The sequence below is a fragment of the Haliotis rubra genome, unplaced genomic scaffold (assembly GCF_003918875.1).
Source record: "Haliotis rubra isolate DU_JTF1 unplaced genomic scaffold, ASM391887v1 Scf21, whole genome shotgun sequence".
NCBI classification, from domain to species: Eukaryota; Metazoa; Mollusca; class Gastropoda; order Lepetellida; family Haliotidae; genus Haliotis; species Haliotis rubra.
The window spans coordinates 215,410-241,680 of record NW_025766114.1 but is presented as its reverse complement, the minus strand read 5'-3'; the positions used below and the strand labels follow the sequence as shown (position 1 = coordinate 241,680).

Sequence of the window (26,271 nt, the reverse complement as noted above, 5' to 3'; positions counted from 1 at the left end):
AATCAAAACCAACTTAAATATAATGGAAATGATTTCATAAAAATTCACTCATCCTATACTAACAGTACAACTTGATAGCAATCGATGTCTTTTTCATTACGCAAGCGTTTTTTATAAATATATTCCGTACGCTTTTGTTTTAAACTTTTTGCTTATCTAACATTTTAAATGCGTAATTGGTACGCAACAATTATTTTTCAATGCGTAATTGGAAATTTTCTATGCGTATTTTACTTGGATACGCAGCTTATCTGGGCCTCTGTATGTTTTCTGTATTAGATAATAGTTGGTGTTATCAATACGAGGAACTGGGTTTCGTTTTATTTTTAACATGCAAATGAGGTCATCCAGCAGGAGCTATTTTTATTGACCTCTGTACATCGATGTGGTGTATATTTGTTTAAAAATTATTACACGAAATTAGATAGTAGCTTTCCTGATATATGAGGGCTTCTGTAAACACATATTTTAGTTGCCAGCGCAATGTTAATCTATGATTGGCAATCTAAATTGATGTACAGCACACCATTTGGCTGTGTCTAAAATAACATTCATGGGCACAAAAATCAATTGAAGAAACAGACATCGCTTGTGCTAACATACTTCTCAGTACCTTTGTTCTGTTTTAATCACAGAGTAATCATTTTCTTGTATAAATTTCAATATTTTCCCTGCAAACCTAGATCTTCACCATTCAGACATTATCAGAATAGCTTAAAACATACTATATTTAAGAAATGCAGTTCGCTCTACCACCATGTGTAGTGTAATAAAGCACACTTTCTCCCTGAACTATTATAGTTAAAGCACTATGACGCTTAAACGTTATGATAGTTCAGGGCGAAAGTGTGCTTTATTACACCAAGCATGGTGGTAGAGCGAACTGTATTTCTTTTCTAAGATGCCAAATTTAATACTCTCTAAAGATAATTGCGATTAATCTATGACAGAAAACAAACGACGGTGTCGGTGACCTAAATTAAGAATTATCGCACAGGGATAACTGGCGCGCTGTTCTATTGACGTGTCTGCCACCTTACGTTAAGACGAACGTTACCAGATAAAAACAAATGATAAACAGTTTGATGACGGGTTACGTTCTGATTAAATATCTTTCTAAATTATTTTAATTACATCTGTGAATAACGTAAACCATATGGGGCAATATGAACATCGCATATCTACTATCAATGTAAGTTTAGATCAGTACATCCAGATGAAGCTGAGTAGTCAAGCGACATTCCACATTGCCAACGTTATTGTGCAACGTTACCGTGTCGCTGAAAACTTGTTAGTCGAATTGATACATTTTAAACGTCGGAAAACATTAACGTAATGTTTCCACCAGTGACGTTAGCTGCGTGAAGCAACTGCAAACCAAGAAACGGGATGCAACGGAGCAGTTTACTGTAGGAGGCTGTACGAGGCGATGACAACTGACATGCATCATGATGTCGCTTACATTGTGACGTAATGCACAATTGTTCGATCACGAGGGGGCAGACTAGAATGGCATTACATTGTGACGTAATGCAAAAAGTGCACATTATCGTCTGATAAAGTACTGTTGGCGCCTTTGATCTTTCACCGAAGCATCTTAGAATCTTTTTACATATCTGTTGTCATGGAAGGTCAAGGTCACTACCTCAAAAGTAAACATACAGACTGTTTATCACCCTCCTTACTGTTTTATGATGGATATTCATCTACACAATGTCTATGGGATAGACAAACAGTGAAACACTCCCTTCAAATACTCTTACGTCTATTTCACTGCATAAGTGATTTGTTTGCAGCATGCTATGGACAGTTTGACTTTTCTGAACCTATTTAGTATAGAGTTTCATATATCTTGCTAAGAGGTTCATAAGAAATGACTTGAAGATAATACTGAGCTGTCATATTGTCTCCTTTATCATGTTTATGGCCAGTGTTGACAGTCTAACATCAGTTATAGGATACAGCAACCAGGATCAGGTCACTGTGACCTATTCTAAAGAATAGCTTCTGTATATTAAAGGGAGACTAAGCTCTGACTTGTAGTCTGGCACTGCCCACTTGGGCTGATTATTTTCCATGGGTGAGTTTGAAGGCTGACGTAACTGAGTGTTACAAGAGCCTGTGAAGATCCGGGTTAGAATTGATCTTCAGTAATTGATCACTGGATTGTCTGGTCCAGACTCGATTATTTACAAACCGTCACAACATAGCTGGAATATTGCTGAGTGTGGCGTAAAACTAAACTCACTCACACTCAGACTGGGCTACTGTCTGTAATAAACTCTGAGGAAATATACATAGTATACACATCACACACCACATTATACTGAGAAGTCATTTGACATGATAGCAGTTAGATAAAACCACAAAACCATCAACTTGTTGAAGCAAAATCTGAAGCAAGCACCTCAACTTGTTGCCATGGAAATGGAAATTGTTTTTGGGAAAATTCCCACAAACCACTAGGCACTAGTTTAGTATATGCCTGATGTGTATATAAGGGTTAAAAAACCTCTAGTTTTTAACAAAATCACTGATTTTCTTCCCATTTAGACACTTAGTTGGAATCCTTGATAAACAACCTTGATGTATTAGTTGCTCTATTCCTCCCAGACATATGGTAAAGATGTTATAATGTGTGGAGCATAGTTCTTGCCACATTAAGCATCAGTGACCCCAGAACCATGAGGTCAGGTGTACATTGTAATACAAAGAAGTTACATCTGTCAACAAATCCATCTGTACCAAGACATTTTAGTTCAAAACTATCAGTTGGATCCTTTTCAAATTTGGGGACCACTTTCTTTGTCTGAAGAAAAGATGCAGTGCAAATTTTGATTATCATGTTTTAATTTACAACAATTTACAAATTTGAACTTAGGAAATATTTGTTGAACTTGAATTGTTTGAATTCTTTTCAAATTTGGAAAACAGTTTCTTTGTCAAAAGGAGAGGTTCTGATTTTCCAATTTTTGAGAGTTATGTCAATTTACATATTGTGAACTATATGAAAAAAGATAGGGGAATTTTAGTTCAACGAATAACTTTAACACATGTTCAAGTTTGATGACCACCTTCCGTATCTATGAGAGAGATGCAGTGCAAAAGTTTATTGTGATATTTTAAATTTATCAAGAATTAACACAATTTTCGTCTCTTGAACTCAGGGAGAAGTGTCTCCTAGTGGTGGCAAAATGTGTTTAGTATTGTCATCCGCCATATAACAGGAATATTGCTGAGTGCAGCATTGAACAACAAACAAACAAACTAGTACTGTTTTTTAGTTAAGTTGTGACTCATGGTCGAGGGTATTTGTGATCCTTGTTCAGATTGTTTTGCCATATTTAGATGAAATGTTTTCAAAACTCTCTATCTTTGTGTTTTAGGTGACATCAGAATAAAGAAAGACAACCATGAAAGCAGATCACCACACAAAGACAGGCATAGAGGTCACCATTCACACAGCCAAGACAAGAAGGATTCTAGTCACCATCCTGACCAATCCCAACACCATAGTCGACATCACAATCGCCACTCCCACTCACACAAGTCTCCTGTGTCCAAAGACCACACTGTGGGCTATCACAACGCTAAACAGGAGAGTGTGAATGGATCCATCTCAAACGATCGTTATGGTACCGACAAGCGTTCTTTGAAAGTTGAAGCAGTTAAAACAGAAGTGACTACCAAGGTAGAACCCCCAACTTCTTTGAATCGAACTGTTGGTCAATCCAAACCTGCCAACAGTCAGCCAAGAACACCGACGAAGAAACGGATTGTTAGCAACTGTGGTGTCCAGGTTAACCTGAGACGTCGAACCGATACAAAGTCGGTTCAAGTGTCCCTTGGCCATCCTAGTGGTTCAGTTCACCGAGTCACCAATGGAGACAGACATCATTCTCCAAAGGAACACCTTGTCAGCCATCAAAAGCCAAGAATGAAGATCTCTCAAGGAACTCAGACTTACGAAGCAGTTGCACCTCCAGTTACAACCTTACCTCCTTCATTGAACTATGTTGCTCCTACTGCAAGCTTTGATACTAAAGTCCATTTGAACAAAACACAGGCTCAGGTACCAGGACTCATTCAATCGAAATATAGCAAGTACATCCATGTGGAAAAGTATACCAACGGGAGGGGCGTACGTCGTGCACACGTACCAAGATGAATTGTCAGACCTCAGCAAGGAAGAAATGGAAGAGTTTGTGTCGGAATATTTTGATCTTGTGTATGGGGAAACGAACGGTTCTGCCAATTTCGTAATGGGTATTGTCCATCGGTCGGCTGAAAACTTGCCTGACTTTATAGACTATTTCGGTGATTTGTATCCCAATCTCACCGTAAAGGCAGGTGTTCTGGGAAAGTCAGACATTGAAACAATGACAATATCTAAGTACAGGGAACAGGTGATAAAAACGTATCAAAACGGAACTTACAGGTCAGGTCCACTCTTGCAGATCAGTCTAGTTGGAACAGTTCATGAAGAAGTCGGAGACTATTTCCCAGAATTCCTGGATATATTGGAAGGAAATCCTTTCCTTAATCTTGTGATGCCTTGGGGGAAACTGGCAGCTATCAAACTGAATTCACGAACTGAAAGTAATGATGGTCCGATATTATGGGCCCGGCCTGGTGAACAACTCGTACCGACAGCTGACATGCCAAAGTCTCCGTTCAAAAGAAAAAGGTGAGTTCCAGTATATATAAACTGTTGTTGTTTGTGATCTGTCTTCTATGGTAATGAGTGAGAGAGTGATTTTAGTTTTACTGCTTTTAGCAATAATCCAGTTATATTACGGCAGGGGACACCAGAGGCTTCACACATTGTACCCATCAGGGGAATCGAACCCGGCCTTCAGCGTTATGAGCGAACGCTTTAACCACTAGGATACCCTACCGCCCCTTCTCCCATGGTATGGGATTCTGTGATTTTAGTTTTAATTACTTTTAGCAGTATTCCATGTGTATCACGGCAGGGGACACCAGAAATGGATTCCACACATCATACCATGTGGAGAATCAAACCTTGGTCTTCGGCGTGATGAGCGAACGCCGAAGGTGTCCCAAAAGTTCAAGGCCCTGTGTGCCATTGTGCAAAGCAACCTTATCGCTACAACTGTCGTAAGTCCATGTTAAGATATGGGAATAACGTTCCCCTTAGAGCTACAACTGTCGTAAGTCCATGTTAAGATATGGGAATAACGTTCCCCTTAGCCCTACAACTGTCGTAAGTCCATGTTAAGATATGGGAATAACGTTCCCCTTTGCGCTACAACTGTCGTAAGTCCATGTTAAGATATGGGAATAACGTTCCCCTTAGCCCTACAACTGTCGAAGTCCATGTTAAGATATGGGAATAACGTTCCCCTTAGCCCTACAATGTAGATAAGATATGGGAATAAGTCCATGTCGTAAGTCCATAAGATATGGGAATAACGTTCCCCTTTGCGCTACAACTGTCGTAAGTCCATGTTAAGATATGGGAATAACGTTCCCCTTAGCCCTACAACTGTCGTAAGTCCATGTTAAGATAAGATATGGGAATAACGTTCCCCTTAGCCCTACAACTGTCGTAAGTCCATGTTAAGATATGGGAATAACGTTCCCCTTAGCCCTACAACTGTCGTAAGTCCATGTTAAGATATGGGAATAACGTTCCCCTTATGCCTACAACTGTCATAAGTCCATGTTAAGATATGGGAATAACGTTCCCCTTAGCCCTACAACTGTCGTAAGTCCATGTTAAGATATGGGAATAACGTTCCCCTTAGCCCTACAACTGTCGTAAGTCCATGTTAAGATATGGGAATAACGTTCCCCTTAGCCCTACAACTGTCGTAAGTCCATGTTAAGATATGGGAATAACGTTCCCCTTAGAGCTACAACTGTCGTAAGTCCATGTTAAGATATGGGAATAACGTTCCCCTTAGCCCTACAACTGTCGTAAGTCCATGTTAAGATATGGGAATAACGTTCCCCTTAGAGCTATCATTGCTTTGTACAACAGCAGCAGGATTATGTTTCTTTGTTCATCAGCACTGCACACTGTCTTTCTGGATTCACAAGGGGAACAGGTAACACCTGCATTACTTCTGGGAGGTGGGGTAGCCTAGTAGTTAAGTTGTTCGCTCGTCGCGCCGAAGATCCGAGTACGATTCCCCACATGGGCACAATGTGTGAAACCCATTTCTGGTGTCCCCCCGCCCTGATATTGCTGGAATATTGCTTAAAGCGTAAAACTGAACTCATGTGTTATGATATAACTGAAATATTGTTCAAAGTTGGTTCAGAGACAACACAGTATCATCCTTACAACTATACTTACAACTTTGTATTAAGACTATGTATGTATTTGAGCATGAGAATCACCATTGACATTAAGCATTTAGAACTTGTACATGTGCAACCTGAAACTGACAGATGCAACCTCAAGTGTATGTTTTCAAGGCAGAGGTACAGATAAGCTGCGTATCTGCGTAAATTACGCAAATATTTATGTGAAAACTCAATTCCTATTAAGTCTATTGCGTACAAGTACGCTTGAATTTTTGTAAATACTCAATAAATGTGATCTTACACGCGTACACACAAAAATGTCAAATCTTAATATGCGTACCGGTGGATAGATACTATAACTGAGGTATACTGAGAGGTTCTATTTCAGGATATGAACTTGACAACTTGCAGTTTTTCTTATAGCTTCTCATATTACAGATCAAATATAAATAAAAAACACTCAAATTTAAACTTTATTATATTTTTAAATTATTGGAAAATGGCAAAATACCCAATTGAGTTTGAGTGAGATGAGTACAATGTATTTGGTTACTCAAAGGAAAATTAGGATACCCAATTGAGATGAACACAAGCGAGTACATAACTCAATGACCCCAAAAGTTATCTGTAGCTCTGTTTCAAGGTATCAACTCTGTAAATTTATCCAGAAGTAATCATACCACTTATTCTGTTCTTTAAGAAACCAAACTAGAAAAAACCTAACTGTGCTATTTTAAGTATGTTGGGGACATTAACATGAAGTTAATGTTGCCATTGATTCGTTAGCTTTTGTCATGGAAGATTGTATATGCACTAGGTTTGCTTATGTTTCACTACACTATGTATGAGTTTCACACAATACATACAAGAATCTGGCTTGCATCAGTGGCTGATCCAATAGACAGTGATTGAACAACAGCTATTGTTCATGTTGTGAAATTTTATGAAGCAAGATGAAATGATCTTACCAGTGATCTTAATATTGATCTTCATATTGATCTTCAGCAACCCATGCTTGTCGTAAGAGGCGACTAACGGGATCAGGTGGTCAGGCACATGGTTGACACATGTCATTGGTTCCCAATTGCGCAGATCGATGCTCATGCTGTTGATCACTGGATTGTCTGGTCCAGACAATTTACAGACCTGTATACAACCTCACGAGGACTGATATTACCCTTTATTTCCCGAGACACGATGTGATAACTTATATTGCACTATGCAATTCTTGATAGTGTTCAGGAAACCCAACTCTCAAGTTCACAGGTTTACATGATGTTTACAGATTTATTAAACAGTAAATTGAAATGACATAATTGTTTTAATGTTTTAAGTTTATTTGGGTCATCAACTGGTATGGGCACACAGATTTTCACAAAGGCACACCAAAATTATCTGTTTGGCGCCCAGGTGCATCCTATGGAAAAACTGCATTTCTATCTCTGGTAACTATCATTAACCAGCAAAATACTTAGGAAATACTTCTTGCTGCCTGATTTTCAACCTTTCATTTACTTCAAAAGTTTGGCAATTAAAATACAAGAAAAATCCTGGAATCTTTGGATGGTCGTCACAATACCACCAATTTTCATATCAGCTCAAGGACATTTAATTATTTCACAAAAGCTGCACAATATGTCCATTGTAGTTAGCAATATTGTTAGGCTCAGAATTTTTCAGCCAACCTTTATTTTTAGTGACACAAAATCATGTAGACCAATGTTCATGTATGTATGACATGATCATTATGAGGATATTTAAATTCATAGCACAGATTTCCAGGGCTCCAGATAAGGGTCGCATTGGCGTATGTACGGCTAAAAAATATGCATGATACGGTAGGAAATAATTTAGAAAACGTAGCAGATACGCATCACAGCAATGGTGTATGGTCTCAGAATCATTTACAGACGTATTTATCTGAAAAAGTATTATTTTATTGTTTATTGCCCCATTTACACCAGAGTAGCGATGTTGTGGTGCATATATGAAACGAAACACAATACTGATCCTGCATTAAATTCCATTCAGTACTCGAAATGTACTCTTAAGGTTTTCCAGTACTCCTATATTACAAAATATGAGGAGTACGTACTCCTGATGTTGAAAAATTATCTGGAGCCCTGGATTTCTATAAATCTGCTTTTTTATGGTACATATATATGTCATGTTTTCCTTGTAAATGTCATGCATTTAAACTTCCTGGTTATTTAGATTTTTACATATCTTCCAGTTAAGTTCTAAGACATCCACATACTAGTAGTTACCGTATTTGTTTCATCATTGATTAACAGTTTTCCATGTTTTCTGTCTAGAATGATTTGGGATTTGTGTAACTGGAGCGCCAACAGTTTCAAGGACAGATAGAAATTGTGTTTTTCAAATAAGCCATAGGGCACTTATCAGGAAGATGTTCCAGTGTGCCATAAAGATTTTAAATGTGTTTGTGTGAAGTGAAGAATATTTTTGGGTTATCTGTAATGTCATTTCATTATGGTCTGGGTAATAAGCCATTGCAAATGTAATTTTCGAAATTTTGTGAACAATACTGTATATAAAGTGCATTGATACATTAATTTCTCCGTGTTTTTCCAATTTTCTGGTGCAGAAGTAAATTCAATGGTTAAGTGATCTTTAAATAATATAACATTTTTGTTTGGAAAATATCTTTACTAACAGTCTGTGACTTTCAGTTAATCCCTTCTTTTGCCTTTGTAACTGCCTTTCAGAAACTCTAACATGACCCATGGTCCCTAGTATGGTGATCTACCTTCAGTTGTTGGCGATCTATAGCCCATTTTTATACTGTGTTGTCCTAATTTGAAATCCAATTTTAGAGAGTTGCTAGTTTTATGCCTTGATATTCTAGTTGATTTTACTGTCCTTCGTCGGGAGGTTTTTTAATTTATATGTATTTATGGTGAATTCACAACTTGTTTATAGTCACAATATGGCTGAAATATTGCTGATGTGACTTAAAATCTTAACTCACTCACTCATTCTAACATAATATTTACAGCAAATTTCAATTCTAACAGTGCTGTATTCGATGAATTTCAAACCCAGAGAAGACATGAAAATACAGACAGTGGCAAGCACAAACCAGTATTTCAGTATTTTTTATAAATGGAAACGCCCAAGTATATTTTTATTTCCAGGGTTCCAAATTCATTTCCTGGTACTTTCGTTGTATGAGAGCAACAATAGAAACTGGAACCAGTTTTGTAACCTGTGATTATCCGTGTTGGCATTGATCTTCAGTAACCCATGTTTGTCGTATGAGGCAACCAAAGGGATCGGGGGTTCAGGTTGGCTGACTTGGTTGACATATGTCATCGTATCCCAATTGCGTAGATCGATGCTCATGCTGTTGATCACTGGATTGTCTGGTCCAGACTTGATTATTTACAGACTGCTGCCATATAGCAGGAATATTGCTGAGTGCAGTGTTAAGCTTGACTCACTCACTCACTCACTCACTCACTCACTCGAAACTCGAAACTCTTTGCAAAACTGGCTAATAGGACAATTTTGCCACTACTCAGGGTTTTGGTGTGGGTTATCATCTCAGGTAATCAATTGTACATGTCACATGCATCAATTATGAACAGGATGGCATCATAAGAATTCCAATGAAGGCCCAATGAACATGAAGGGACAAACCTTATTACAAACAACAGCTTATCAATCCAGCCAATGCTAACTGTGAAATGATATTCACCAAGACCAAAGATTGATCAACAGTACTCTGCCTCCACTTAGTTCCATAGGGCACATCAACAAATCAGGGATAGAAATACATTTTTTTTAAAGTGTGCCTTAGGGCACCAGGCAAAGATTTTAAGTGTGCCTTTCAGAAATCAAGTGTGCCCACATCTTTTACAGAATGAATGACTGTAGCAATGATGATGATAATTTGAAGAATTTTGTGACAGGTTCACTTGTTCAATATATCAATCATACACAATTACCTCCTCAATACTCGAACTATCAGTACTCCCATCACTCTAAATGGAAAAACAACCATATTTTTTTATATCATCCATCATAATTCCACTGATTTCCTGGGCGATAAAGTCAATAAATGTTTTTGCCTGTTTGTCATTGCGTAAGTGTTTTGTTTTGGGGATTAAATGACTAGAGGTGAGTTATGTCTCTAAAACTTTAGGCGTGCCTTAAGGGCACCAAGAACCTTTTTTATCCGTGCCATTTCAATATTTACTGTGCCATGGCATGCTAATATATGGGGTATTTCGAACCCTGCAAATCCATTTGAGTTGCCTGTGACACACCTGCGAAAACGTCTGATACCTGCCGAATTTGATGATTGGAGTATCAGTGACTTCTTGTTGAAGAATAATCAATTTTATTGCATTTGAAGAAGATCCTCTGTGTTCTCTCTAGCCTTATGTTATTATCCATGGTAGTCCAAGTGACATACAGGATTTGCACAAATCATTCCCTATGAATGAGGGGCAATTGTTGATATGAGTGAGTGAGTGAGTATGGTTTTACGCCGCTTTTTAGCAATATTCCAGCAATATCATGGCGGGGGACACCAGAAATGGGCTTCACACTGTTGATATGAAATATGTCAGTAGGTTTGTATATGATCCAATGTTTTGCATGATAAGCTGTGGTTGTGTGTTTAGATTTATGAAATCTCGGTAGTTAACCTATTAATCATGTTATGCCTGCTTCTTTCTTTGAGGGATGGGGTAGCTTAGTTTTTAAAGTGTTTCCTCATCAAGCTTGTGATTCCATTCCATTGGTAGAATGTGTGATGTCGGTTTCTGGTGTCCCCCTTGCAATATTGCTGGAATATTGCTAAAAGTAGTGTATAAAACATGGCCCGTCCCACCGTCCTTGACGGTCTATTTTTATGAAGGAGGATCTATTAAGTAAGTAAGACCGTTCTTTGGTCGGGGAAAATGTTTGTAATAATAGACTTACCTGGCTTGATTTGATCTTTGTCTTATCTATTATGTTTTCATTGTTTTAGTTTTAGGGACTGGCTGTGTTTGTTCAGGACTGGTCGCTTTTTGGACAGCCAGTCCTTGGATAGGCCATATTTCAAAACTATTTTATACATCGCTAAAAGTCTTGTAAACTGCTCTCACTTAGACGTTGAAGCTTTTTTGGTTTTTGTTTAAAGAGGCTTGAATGAGCTGAAGAATCTACATTACCTGCCCCGAGCCACGGAGCCAAGAGAAGTCCTGGTGGAAGACCGTACCCGTTGCCACGCTGATCACATTGGGCAGGGGTTTGACCGCTTGACAACAGCGGCAGTTGGTGTTCTCAAGGCTGTCAACTGTGGAGAAAAGTAAGCTAGAGAGGATTCACATATTTGTGAGAGAAGGAAGATTGGAACTGTGGATTGGATGTGCCATGGCACACGTTGTGATGTCTGGTATATCTCTGTACATTAGTCCATTCAATGTTAACCAGTGTATTATGTAAAATTCCATATTGTAGTGATACATTTTTGCATCATTACTTTTAATGCTGATTCTTGTAGTGTACAAATAATTCTAAGAGCTAATTTGATGTGACTACCATAAAGTAACATAGACTTTCAGCAGTTTTAGCGCTACGGTTGTTTTGTAGAACGGCACACATTACTTTTGAGGCTGGTTCTTGAACAAAGCCATCTTAGTGTTAAGGTGATCGTGACTACCATACCATAACATAGACTTACGACACTCTTAGTGTTAAGGTGATCGTAACTACCATACCATAACATAGACTTACGACACTCTTTGTGTTAAGGTGATCGTGACTACCATACCATAACATAGACTTACGACACTCTTTGTGTTAAGGTGATCGTGACTACCATACCATAACATAGACTTACGACACTCTTAGCGCCAAAGGTTGTTTTGTATGTTACTTTTGAGGCTGATCCTTATGGCACAATGCTAAATATAGCCTCTAGCTCCACTGTTGACGAAGAAACACAAGGTACTGAGTTATAATGACACCCCAACAAACTGAATTCTCATTATCTACAGGTAGATAGAGTGTTTGCACATTACAAACATTATCAATATGTAGACATGAAAATTAGTGTCTATACTGCTTCTTTTCATTTTTAGATATTTTTGAATACTGGTTCTTCAAATCGTTCCAACCCAGTCACCATGGTTACACCAACACTTTTTTTTCTGTTCATGGATTGAATGACCAGAGCAAAAACTTCAGACACAAACATTCTAAAAATAGTTATAGTTATCTTTGTTTGCCAGATTGCTCTCTGCCATGTGTACTAGATGTTTTAGAAATATATATTGATAAAGCTATAAAATTCATTCAGAGTTAATAAACCAATTAATATCTTATTTCTTTGTCTGTAGGTACATTGAGAAAAAAAAGTGTGATGAAAAGTGGCCAGTTTTCGAATATAGTGCTTAATTCAAAGCAGTGTGCGAAATAGTTTCCAAATTTGGCTAGCCAATCAGGTTAGCTATGCCTGAAACTTACTAGCCCAGAAAATAGTTCACTAGCCCAAAATTTGAATGTAGAAACGAAGCAAAAGATTACAAAAAGGTAAAATACCATCATTTATCAGGCCATAATCTTGTATGATTTAAAAGTGTATTATAACTTACGATTTTTACTAGCCATGAGCTAGCCAGCCACTGATTCAAGGCCTAAATTTTTCTCTTTCCCTGTTCATGTTTTCGACTCTTGCTGACTGAATCGTAATGCTAGACGTGCTAAATGCAATGCCTTTTATTTCAGAGACCACACAAGAATTGTCAAGGATGTAATCTGTTTTGATGCAAAAGACTTCTTTGATTTGATGAACAAGTTGCACCTGGATTTACACGAGCCCCCTGTATCACAGGTGAGTCCACACACAGAGCTTTTGATTATAAATAATATGATCCCCATGGAGTTGAGATTGATAATATGATGTGCCGTTTGAGTTTGACATTCAATGATTGAGGGAAAATGAAAGCGCCTTTGAGCAGCTGAGCTGGATATTGGCACTATACAAATGTTAGTATAATAGTGATATAATATATATACTATTTAGTAAATGTTAAGAGTAATACAGAATCCTCAACAGTATATTTAATGGTACTACTTCTTGGTTTAAGAGAGGTGCTTCTCTCTCATTTTGTACTGTTAAACATGCATAGTTCAGTCCAGATTGTTTTTTAATTCTTCCAAACCTGCAAGTGTTGTCTGGGTAGACTTGTGGTGAAGTCATTTTCATGTCAGTCTGTAGACCCTCATTCAACACACTAGTAAGACGTGTGAAGTCAATTCTTAGCCACCTCTTCACTTAAGTGATGTGGCTGGAATATGTGCTGAAAAAAGCGGACGGCCTAACTCACTGAGACATTTCAACCCAACTTGCAACCCAAACCAAACCGTTCAATCCTGAAAGAATGGCTGGAAACAGCAGCCTAATTGGCAGCAGTAGTCAATACAGAACTTTCATGGTGATCCTTAAGTCCAAGGGACTTTTGTAAAAATTAGAGTTAAAAGTGCAGTGAAATGAAAGACGATGTAGATAATTGTGAATGAAATGTTTTATCTATGAACCACCTAACTTTGGTTAAATTACAAACTATTATTGCATTGAATGGTTATAAATGGCTTTTAAAACCCTTCATGCTAAGGAAAACAACAGAATATTGTCACTTAATATATGTTCAATATATATTCAATAGTCCCCATCTTATTTCTAATTACTAGTGTGTGACCTGGGTCGAGGACGCTAAGTTGAACCAGCTCCACAGAGAAGGTATCCGTTACGCTCGCATTCAGCTTTGTGATGACGACATCTACTTCATCCCACGCAACGTCATCCACCAGTTCAAGACAGTATCTTCAGTCACCAGCATCGCTTGGCATGTCCGACTAAAACAGTACCATCCTGAATTGCAAAACTCTACAACAGACTCTGAGGAAAACGTGTTGTCAGAGAGCAGTGTCACTGAGGAAAGGTCCTTTAGTGAGACCGAGTTGAAATCAGATATAGTCAGTCATGTGCCCGAGCCAGAGAAGGTTCTGTCGCCCGCAGAGGTCGTGACCCCAGTGACGCCAGTCAAGGTCGAGACCCTGAACCCTGAAACCTCATGATCAAGATTGCATTGTCCATATTCTCACATCTGGAGGACAAACTCATACAGTGGTTATTTTGTACTTGCTCCCACATTTCACAATGGACAGGATGATATTACGATATATTCCCCGAGTTTCTTGTAGATTTGGCATTATTTTTGTGAAGTGCATCATTGAGAAAAGTGCTACCGAAAGGTGTTTCCTGATAGTGTTTTATGTGACTTACAGTTTGGACACAAGTGTCATATTCATACAGGATCTATGGTGGAGGCTTTGTACATGCCAGTTTTATCCCTCTGTGTCGTATCTTGATTTACCCAAATATGCCCTTGATGAATAATGTCTCGTATCTGTGTCTGGGTCACACACTATGTTTCAACACTATCACATGATCGTCGTCAAATAGATCCGTCCAATCGCTTCTGTTGTTTATATTCACTATTTGTCAACTCTAAGATATAGACAGACAAGCTTTTTGGAAGCCTGGGGTGTACTTGCACAAATTGATCTTAGATCTTCGCTGATTGTTAATTCCAATACTTTGACTTCAATACCCATCGCGTTAAGATCACTTTGTGCATGTGGGCCCTGGTGGGTTTAGGGATACTTATGCAGAGTTGTGTCCCTTTGCTGGCTGACATGCAGATCATGGATTTGACTCAAGAATTCGCAGTCCTTGTCATGTCAGCACCTTATTCCTGTGAGTGACTTTGACCAATTTTACTCTTTTGGTCTAAGTCATTCTGCATATCCTCTGACCATAAGCAGATAATGTTGTATGACTGCGTCATGATCACACCCCATTACGAAACATGATATAGTTTATCATCCCAATTTATCTTTCACCCGTCAAAATGATTTCACAAGTAATTTTTGTATGGAAACAATGAACTAATGGTATGCCTGAGAGCACTTATGCATACATATTTCCTTGAATGATCCTATTATAAAGACAGTTTCATTTGTCAGTAGCTCATTTCCTGTTTATGATTATCACTATTATTACAGGTCAGAATGTTAAGTTATTCATTTCAATTGCTAACTTATTGTTGTACATATATTACTGTACGTTTGTGTTTGTAGTTATTTAATGAACTAACACCTAACTGGACCCATTTATGTGAGGGATATATTCCATGGAATAGTCATCAAAGGGAAATAACCCTTAGTTAGATTGTCTCCCCTTTGCCATTAGACCCTTGCTTGATAACGGCATTACCAATATTGCTTTCCTCAACATCATTTCACTGAAAAGCAGAATGTTATGAAGTATGCTTACAGTTTTGTCTTAGCCTCCGAAATATGGACATTATTTCATAAAGTCCGCTCGATGTCACAAATGATCAAAAGACGCTTTTTACGTTGAGCACCTTATCCAACAGGTGTAATTTTGTCATGTATGCTCTTGTGAAAAGATTGAAGCCTTTTTTCAGTACCAATTGCTCAGTTTTGTTTCAGGAGATAATTACAACACACCTTCTTCTCAAACATCACCATAATATGTACAAATCATTGTAGTCTGTCAGAGATATTTAAGTTATGCCATTTGGGGATGTCTTTAATCAGCAGTTCATTAGATTAGACATTTAGCATCTGTAAGAGAAAATCTTTCCGCTGCCTCAATTCCTAACATTTACCAGTCTTAGACAAAGTGTTTGAGGACAAAATGGAAAATTGACTTTAACAGGCTTTAAAAATATGTTGGACTTAGTATGAAAGTGTACACATAAATGTATCGTCAACACACTCAGTTCATAGAAAGTACTCGAAAGTGTGTATGTGTTTGCAACCTCAGGTGCCGTCTAGTTTTAAACATTATTCATGTTGTGAATATGTGTTGAATTTTATATTTTATCACCCTGTTTGAAGTTCTAGATCAGAGTTGTACATGTAGACTTCATGCCATGTTACAAGCAATAAAACCTGAAATGACCTACCTTGATGATATATGTATCGTACACTCTTATCAAGTCCATGTTTGTGTATGATTCCAGGAAAACCAGATTTGTCCTTTCAAGTACATATTTGTACTCGATAATATATCAGGCTGAACTTTTGTAATTGTTCAGTTACATGAATTTACTTATGTTACCTAAGTTATATACAATTCTTTTTCGATTGACATTCAGGTGAAATATTTGGACAAAATCAGTCATGTATTTGATACTAGCAACAGAGTTTGTTTTGGTCAGCCAAAGAAGTTGACAAGAAAATGACAAACGACCATGGCCCAGTTTCACAAGGTGACCTCAAGTGGGATGAGCAATCATCTTAACGCTGCAATTGGTTTGTGATTGCTTGTCATTTACATATTTACAATTCTTTTAAGTAATGTATAGACTCCAGTTCTTTATATGCCTTCAATGTTTTCAAGCCATCTGCTGTGTACATTTTGCAGACAAAGCAATTAACATTGTTGTGGTAACATGGAAGAATCAGGTGTTTAATTCTTTCGAGTAGTATATATGCTTCTCAAACAGCTGAAGACCCGAGTTCGATTCCGCATATGGCATTCTGGTGTCCCTTGCCGTGATATTGCTGGAATACTGCTACAATCGGCGTAAAACTAAACTCACTCACTCACTATCTCCCAAACAGCGCCCCATTTCTGGTATCCCCCGCCGTGATATTGCTGGAATATTGCTAAAAGCGGCATAAAACTAAACTCAGTCAGTCAGTCAGCCAAACAGCATATTCTTGTGTTTTTGGCAATAAGTGCCATTTTTTTAATATGATCAACAAAAATGAATCAATGATGGTTCTCTTTTTGTGGGTCATGGTTTAGATTTGTTGTCACAGTCCGCAATACTTATGTCATGTTGACTTGTAAATAACAAAATCTGGCCAACACAAATTCCTGTTCCTGAAAATCTGAACTTTTTAAACTACAAATATTCTTCATTTTTATGTGATGCTTGTTTGTTGTGTCTGTGTACATGAAATAAGTGTATCGACCATCACAACAATCTGCTGATAGGAGTTATTCCCCTTTGGGCAGTTGCGTAGATCGATACTCATGCTGTTGATCACTGGATTGTGTGGTCCAGACTCGATTATTTATAGACCACCGCCATATAGCTGGAATATTGCTGAGTGCGGCGTAAAACTAAACTCACTCACTATCCCCCGTGGGCATGCCAGGATGATGTGATCTTGAGTTTGAATCTCAAATTTGATACATGCTGATTATGATCCTGTTCAGCACCAAACCTGTGCTTGTGAGTTTCAAACACGTAAAACCTCACTTCGGGATTTACTCTCACAATCAGCTGGCATGCTGTGATATGACTGAAGCTTGTGATATGTTATTCAAAACAGTGTTAAACCCAACTCTCACTCAGGACATATTTGACGCAGCAAATGGCTAAAAAACATTACAGGTGTATGAACCAATGTGATGAATACAGATTGCTTAAGGATGTAATGTTTAAGAACATATGCTTTGGTTAAGTGAGAAACATTGCTTTGGAGAAGAAATACACCTTATTTTGGTCATCTCATGTCTTTAAAGCTTTTCCCACACAGCGACATGTTTGTCTCCACTGTTTCAGCCCTGTCTGACACTGGTCTCTACCATTCGAATCTAGATTTGTCAAATGAGTGTTTTAGTTGACTGCATTGGACCTGTTTTATCTTGAACGGTGTGATAGTTTACATATATTTTACAATTCTTTTTGACTTTGTTAACTGTTCAAGAAAGATGTTGTTGATATTTGTGACTGTTTTACACTTTAGTGAGTTAATTGTAGTGTTTCATTGATATTATTATAAGCAAACGGATACGATGTTTGTGCCTTTTATATTAACTGAATGTTTTCTCTCTCTATGCAGTTGAGAAATTCTAAGTATTTTTCCACAGTGTTAAAACAGTTTCTTTTATTTTATTAGTAAATTTAGAGGAATGTAATTGGGACATTGAATGAAGCAAGATGCTTGTTTAGTATGGCACAGTAATAGATACAATATTATAACAGTGATGGAATTTACATTGGGTTTTTTTCTTTAAAAAGTACATGCTCTGCGAATTCACTGTCATTCATGAATAGCTCAAGAAAGCACTCCCAACCATCTTCTAGACCAGTTTGTAAGTAATCTTTAAACTGCTACTTGTCAAGCCAAAACATTAATGTAACAGTCCGTTTATTGTTGTCATATATTAAATGATTTTGACAGGAAATATGACAGTGTATCGTCTATATTCTACAGCATCAAGTTTAGAATGTATTCTGTTTTGATATATGTCTTTAAAAAAAAACAGCTAGTGTAACTACAGTTTTGAGGATTTCATTCATAGTTCGATAAGAGTTGCAGAAAGTCACTGAATGGAACAATGATGTGGAACATTGTTTAACGAATCATAGTGCACAGGAGGTATAGTATATTCATGGTGATTGTTATGTCCAGTTAATACAAGAAAAGACAAATATTGTTTTCACTCTTTTATAAAGGCTTACCTTTAAAGGAAATACAGTTGCAGATCCTCTTGTAAGTTGCACATCCCCTAACAATTACTGCAACTAAGTTCATTCGCTACTATTTTGTCTCAAAATTATTCTGATGTATGGTTCTATTAGGTGCCCCCATTTATCAATTTGCTTGAAAACCGAGGATGTTTTTTATGGGGAATATGGTGGTACCCTTTGCTGATAGTCGACTGAAAATGGCATATCTCAGTTTTTGTATTCATTCCTCATAGAGAAGAGACAATCGGTACTTAAAGTGGGGAAGAAAGAATATGTTCCTTTGTCCTGTAGGACCTGTTTGTATTCTATTGATGTTATTGCAAGTCAATCAGTTATCTCCCTTTGGTTTGTAGTTTACATAGAACATTAAGGGTGGATAAAGTTCATTTGTTTTTTTGTTTGCAGAGCCCTTAGTATGATCATATGAAACTGTTCTAATGTCTCATCACTTCTCATTCCCAACTTTAATGTGCAGTTCTAAAGAAATTAAGTGAAGATATTGTGAACAAATATAGTACAAAATATTGACAATCTGGTACATTTACTCCTCTTTTAATAGGGATCTTTATATCTTTCCATGATACAAATGTGTACCCAACTGATTGTTAAATCTGTCAAGTGTATATTTGAATAACATATTGGATTATCCTTATGAAAAGTTGAGGTGTATTTTTGTGATGAGTAACGAGACATTAATTGGCATTCTTAATGAAGATCATTTCTGTGCCTACTTAAGTTTTATATAGAACCTCTTTTGTCTTTGGTTAAGTGAGTAACTGTTGCATTAAAACATTTTGAAAACAAATCATTTCTGGTTGGATCAATAGAATACTTGCAGAATGTTGTTTTGTTTTCTGTTGTTACCACTTGTAACCATGGTAACACAATAGAACAATTATAGTTTGTATTATAGTCAGTGTTAGTTGTTGATATATTTTTCTACTCAAAGATTTGCTGTGCAAACATGAACTTGTTTTAACATTTGCACATTCTTTTGGATATTTTGTGCAAATGTCCTGTGTTCCTGTGTGAGGCAAATTGATGAAGTAATTTGTTACATTTTTTGTGAGTTGAATCACAATATTTGCCGTATTTATTAGCGTAACATATGTACATATTGTCATTCATGACCTACTTGTTTCTGATTTGCTCTTATGAGTGTGAAATCCCATACTGTTGTCACATTCCTGCATTGTTATATTTTGCCACTAAATTCATTTTGTAAATTCCCAAAAGAAATTATTAGGAAAGCTATATGCTTCTTTCATACCATTAAACTCATAAATAATATCGCCATGTAACTGCCTTCACTACTCAACTCATAACTTCATGAAATTTGATTTTGCAAAAACAATTAGAATTGCCTTTAAAGAATCATTGAGAGATTGATTCAATATGAACAGAAAAGATAAATGTGATAAGTTATTTTCTGATTTGTGCATAAAGTGTCCGTGACTTTCTCATCAAAGGAAGTTAGAAGAAACACCCAAATCTTTTTCTTCTGATCTTTTTCTTTCTTTTTTTTCTATGACTGCTTGTAATCTGTCTTGGCTTTGGGATATTACCTTCCAATTCTGGGGAGGTAGCTTTGTGGTTCAAGTGTTCCCATGTCTTGCCAATGGGCTGGGTTCGATTCCCCACTGGTTACAACGGGTGAAGCTGATTTCTGTTAACCCCCTGTTGTGATATTGCTGGAATATTGCTAAAAGCAGTTTAAAACCCACTCACTCACTCCCTTTGTAGGTGATCTTTAACTTGTTTTGAATAGTATATGTCAAACATGCAAGGAAAGAGAGACGTTCCTTTCTCTATATTTGTAATTTACAAACTCTTCCATTTGTATATAGTTTTTGTATTTGTCAGATTTTCAAATTTGCTTTTCTTGAAATTGTTTCAGAAAATGAAATTTTGTTTATTTAAAAAAGCAAATATGTGTCTTGATATTTTGCAACTTTGTTAACTGTATTTGGGGCGTGAGATATATAGTATTGATACTCCACCACTCAAAGACTGTACTGACATGTTTCATTTCAACAGCGCCCACACACAGGGTCATGTTGAAGTTTAGTTGTGAATTTACGGATAATAAGATTATTTTACCAGTGCTGCAAGAAATGAACTTCTTTGTCACCAGCCTTCATAATTATCTCAGATAGAGGTATTTAAACAATTACAAAACAAGGCTTATTATTTGTTTCACTGCCATAAATATTAGCTTGGTTTTTGCAGATATTTTGTTTCAATGCCACTTTTTAAGAATTCATCCCTTTCAGTACTTATTAAGAATAACCACATATTTCACATATTATGTTTGAATATGTGTGCATTTTCTGAACTTACCTTTGACTAAGCCAAGGAAAAGAATAATTATTAAGAATCTTGAGGGAGCTTGATAAATCATGTCATTGTTCATGTTCTGCAGCTGAAGGTGACTTAATTCACCAACCTTCCTTTCCAATTTAGTTTCACTATATTCATAAAGTCTCATGTTGCTTTTAAATACATATCTCAGACAATGTATCAGTTTCATCCAGTTTACCGTCGGCATGAAGCAGACAGTACATTTTGTATATGACATTCAGCGATCAATCTTCGGAGCGGTTGTATTCATGTTGTAGACTAGAGTCCCATGATATAGGTCTCTAGAATTGTGTTCAGTTACTGTGTACGTCCTGTCTCACCTAGCTTCCAGCCTCACACGAAGCTTGTAATCCTTCACCATCTGTACAGCACTTAGACAGGACAAGAGAAGGGAACTAAACCTTGTTTCTGTAACTTGGGTTTGCAGACACTTGTGCCTGTTGTGCCCTAAGTAGTTGTGCCAGTTGTACTATAAATAGTTTGTTGGTCACATATTTAACAGATAAAATGTCTTTAGTAAAAACTTGATTTTTATGGTGTCTAGGAAATAAGAAAGGTAGCTCAAAACTATTCTTCTGCAGTCTTTTTTTTAACTTTTTTGTACCCATTTAGCATTTTGCGAAAATATGAAATGAAAATATTTCAAATTTGACATTTATTATATATTTTTTACCAGAAATTCAAGGCCCAAAATCTAATCTGGTACAAAAGCACTAATATCTGCTAACAATCACAATCAGAGGGGTCAGGTACACTCAGGCTTCAGAATTTATTATGCTAACCTTTACGATTGAGCAAAAGTATATTTTCAAGGTGGTTCCATGTCCCTACTCTTGTCTGTGGTATTAGGTAGACGTCCAGCACCCCTCATGGATACATAGACGTGTAATACAGGGTGATGGTGGTCATGTGATCCACACGATCACCTTGCTCCATGTACTGTGTGCACCTGCATGTACATGTGGCAAGACTATTCAGAAGGCAGCTGACATGCATCAATCACTGTGAATACATGGTATGTACATATAGGTGGCGACACTTGATGCGTTTGTGTTCATTGACAGATAGTGATCAACACAACTACTGCATGTACATTTCGCCTATATTAAACTATCCTTATCTGACATGTGTGTTGTTTTCTTTCTTGACAGGTATAAGGCAGATTCTCCTGTAACAGTGGGGCGGTGGGGTAGCCTAATGGTTAAAGCGTTGGCTAGTCACGCCGAAGACCCGGGTTCGAATCCCCACATGGGCACAATGTGTGAAGCCCATTTCTGGTGTCCCCCGCCGTGATGTTCCTGGAATATTGCTAAAAGCGGCGTAAAACCAAACTCAGTCAGTCAGTCAGTCCTGTAACAGTATGTATTGTGTTGACATTCACTGGATTGTCTGCTCCAGACTTGATTTGTTTACAAACATCATACATCTGTAATTCTGCTGAAACAAAGATACGCTCAAGATATATATCACAATTGTACAATCAACTCTGATTTTAGCAGAGTTTTTTTATGAATGTGAAAAGGGTTTTGTCGCTTCTATTATTGTACCAATGTGTCCACTTGTTCCAGTTCATGCACCTTTCGTGACCAACTCGTGTTATTCCAGGACAAGCCGAATAGCCTCTTCTTTGAGGTTACGGAAAGAGGCGAGTGGTGACGAATGTTCATGCACCTCAAAAAGCTGACAACTGAAATTAGCCCTTTTGAGCAATCAGCAATATTCCATATGTTGGTGTTTGTAAATAATTGAGTTTGGACCAGACAATCCAGTGAAAAACATCTTGAGCATTGCTCTACCCAATTGGGGTATGATGTTGCGATAGGTCTGTGACAGCCAGAGATCAGTCTGGACCCACTTGTGTTATTCCAGGATAATAGATATCTTCTTGGAGGTTACAGAAAGGGGCACGAGGTGTCGAATGAACCTATGCTGTCATAAGAGGTCACTTCATGTATCCTCATAGACATAGTTTCGAATACAGGCCTGTCTCTAATTGGTGGCAGTCAAAACTTAAAAACTGGTTGACACACGCAATCTTTTCCCAGTTGCTTAGATCGACAATGGCTGTTGATTACTGGATTGTCTGGTCTAGACGATTACTTACAAACCGGAGCTGGAAAATTGCTGAGTGCGGCGTTAAACAAATCAACCAACTGATCTCTCACAGTACACTAATGAACTATTCAAAGGTCTGAAGAAGTTTACCTTTTTTCATAATTATGCCTAGTATGCCTAGATCTATATGGCATGTTTAGAAGGTTTATAAGATATATCACATAAGATGAAAGACGTATGAGGGCTACTCTGACCAAGTCGGATATGTATTTATGAAATGAATAGATGATGACGTCAAGTCAACAAACTAAAACGTCTTGGCGAAGGTCACATGACCTGATCGATAATATTTATAACTGCTTAATTTTACTATGTGATGTACATACGCATCAAATGGTATCAGTGATTCTGTGGTAATATATACACAGTAACATAAAAATTACAATTAGATCTATAGCACTGCTTAGAGAAATCATTTGTTGAGGTTTGAAACGGTCTTCAGTGACAGACACGGCCGTGGCTTTTTTGGCCCCTCCAGCCGTTCCCAGATTATGTCTGTAAACAAGTCACTTTCCTTGTGCCAACAACAACTAGGACAGGACAAGCGTACAAGTACACAACCCAAGGTCGGGGGCAGAGCTCATGACGTCAACATCGCCAGATATGACGTCACGCCGCCAAGACAACCGGTCTGGTAAGCTGGTCCCCGGCTCCCTTTGCGCACGCTAAAGTTCGTCAAAGTATATTGCGATATGCGAGACGGGGCCCAGCTTAACCGGTCTGGCGGCTGATCTTTCAGTTCAGAGTAAGCAAGTGTTCAGATTTCAATTTTCGTATGTGGCAGCATGCATTTATGTCATATTGAAGGTACACTGTAGGTTCTACATTTTAATTTCTCACAATTACCGAATAAACGACCGTCTTAATCACCTGGGCCCCATTTCACAAAGGCCACTTCAAAATATTCTTGTTTCTCATCTCATGAGTCGGGCGGGCGGGCGGATTAAATATATTTTACATTTTATGTTATTTTATGTCCCAAAACTTTTGATTTCTCTGGAAATCTACACCTTTTCTCCGATAGAAAATCAAAACTTAGAAGTGTGAAAAAATTCGTGCACATTTTGAGAGTCAAAGTTGCATTTTTTCCAGTGTAAAACTAAAAAAATCTTAGGGTCGTGTCGAATGTTTGGATCGGGCGGTAAAGAAAAAGGAGAATATATTCTATATATGGCCCAACACTTACGATGATTAAGGTTCTTTGTGGTATTTTGTGCAAGAAGTAATGTAAAGAGGCAACGCATTTTGTTCTGTGTACAAAATGATTTTCCTTCAAATCACAAGTTCGTAGGTGGACAGTCCTTCATACACGGCCTTGTAAGTCCGATATATTTTCAAGTAATGCGCAAAAACAGGAAATTAAAGAAACAGGAAAACAAAGGTTATACACACAGACATTTATTCTACGAGGTTTTCAACCACACACTTCCATCCAACAGAGAGAAAACAACACAACATATGATAATCACAAAAGAGGCTGATGGGTAAGGAATACGTATTGCCAAAGACATCGTTTATCCAAAAAGTATTACTTTAAAAGGTACATGCCACCCACACTAATAGAAATGTGTAACATATATCTGACGTAACCTCACAGGTATCGCCTGGGTGATGACTGGGAGAGTAGGGTGTGCTCATGTCAGTCAGGTTTTGGGTCGGGTTCGAACAATGATGGTATGGGTTCTGCCCAGATGAATTTGGGAACAGTTATGGTTTGTATGAAAGAAGTTTTGCTTTACCTTGGCTTGAATGTGTAGAGGATCATTACAGAGTCGAAACAAAGTAGGAGGTACTCTCTATTACTTGCCACCCATTTTTGGACTGACTGACTGAGTTTGGTTTTACGCCGCTTTTAGCAATATTCCAGCAACATCACGGCGGCCCATTTTTGGAACACAACACTAGAGATGTGATACTGGGGTATTTGTTACACTACACTAGAGAGGTGACACTGGGATATTTGGAACACAACACTAGAGAGGTGACACTGGATTATTCGTTACACTACACTAGAGAGGTGACACTGGCGTCTCTGGAACACAACATTAGAGAGGTGACACTGGGGTATTTGTTACACTACACTAGAGAGGTGACACTGGCGTCTCTGGAACACAACATTAGAGAGGTGACACTAGGGTATTTGTTACACTACACTAGAGAGGTGACACTGGGCGTTTGTTATAAAACACTAGAGATGTGATACTGGAGTATTTGGAACACAACACTAGAGAGGTGACACTGGGATATTTGGAACACAACACTAGAGAGGTGTCACTGGGTGTTTAGAACACAACACTAGAGAGGTGACACTTTGGCATTTGGAAAACAACACTAGAGATGTGATACTGGGGTATTTGGAACACAACACTAGAGAGGTGGTACATGTGTTTTTGGAACACTACACTAGAGAGGTGCCATTGGGGTATTTGTTACAAAACACTAGAGAGGTGGTACTGGGGTATTTGTTACAAAACACTAGAGAGGTGACACTGGGATATTTGGAACACAACACTAGAGAGGTGACACTGGGCGTTTGTTATAAAACACTAGAGATGTGATACTGGAGTATTTGGAACACAACACTAGAGAGGTGACACTGGGATATTTGGAACACAACACTAGAGAGGTGTCACTGGGTGTTTAGAACACAACACTAGAGAGGTGACACTTTGGCATTTGGAAAACAACACTAGAGATGTGATACTGGGGTATTTGGAACACAACACTAGAGAGGTGGTACATGTGTTTTTGCATCACTACACTAGAGAGGTGCCATTGGGGTATTTGTTACAAAACACTAGAGAGGTGGTACTGGGGTATTTGTTACAAAACACTAGAGAGGTGACACTGGGATATTTGGAACACAACACTAGAGAGGTGACACAGGGGTGTTTGTTACAAAACACCCACCCCTCTCCAGCATCTCACTCACCACGTCCCTAACACCTCCCCACTCCTTTCTAGCACCTCACCCATC

General features: G+C 37.9%; 1 protein-coding gene across 1 annotated transcript in view; it reads left to right on the top strand.

Annotated features, from left to right (window-relative positions):
• The window catches only part of LOC124276521, a 28,941-nt gene extending 6,638 nt beyond the window's left edge, over positions 1 to 22,303 (top strand). Inside the window, 5 exon segments of the mRNA XM_046712151.1 lie at positions 3,387 to 4,132; positions 4,134 to 4,687; positions 11,432 to 11,599; positions 13,021 to 13,126; positions 13,987 to 22,303. Coding sequence (XP_046568107.1) covers positions 3,387 to 4,132; positions 4,134 to 4,687; positions 11,432 to 11,599; positions 13,021 to 13,126; positions 13,987 to 14,373 — 1,961 coding nt within the window. The 3' untranslated portion in view covers positions 14,374 to 22,303.
• Positions 22,304 to 26,271: the final 3,968 nt, after the last annotated feature.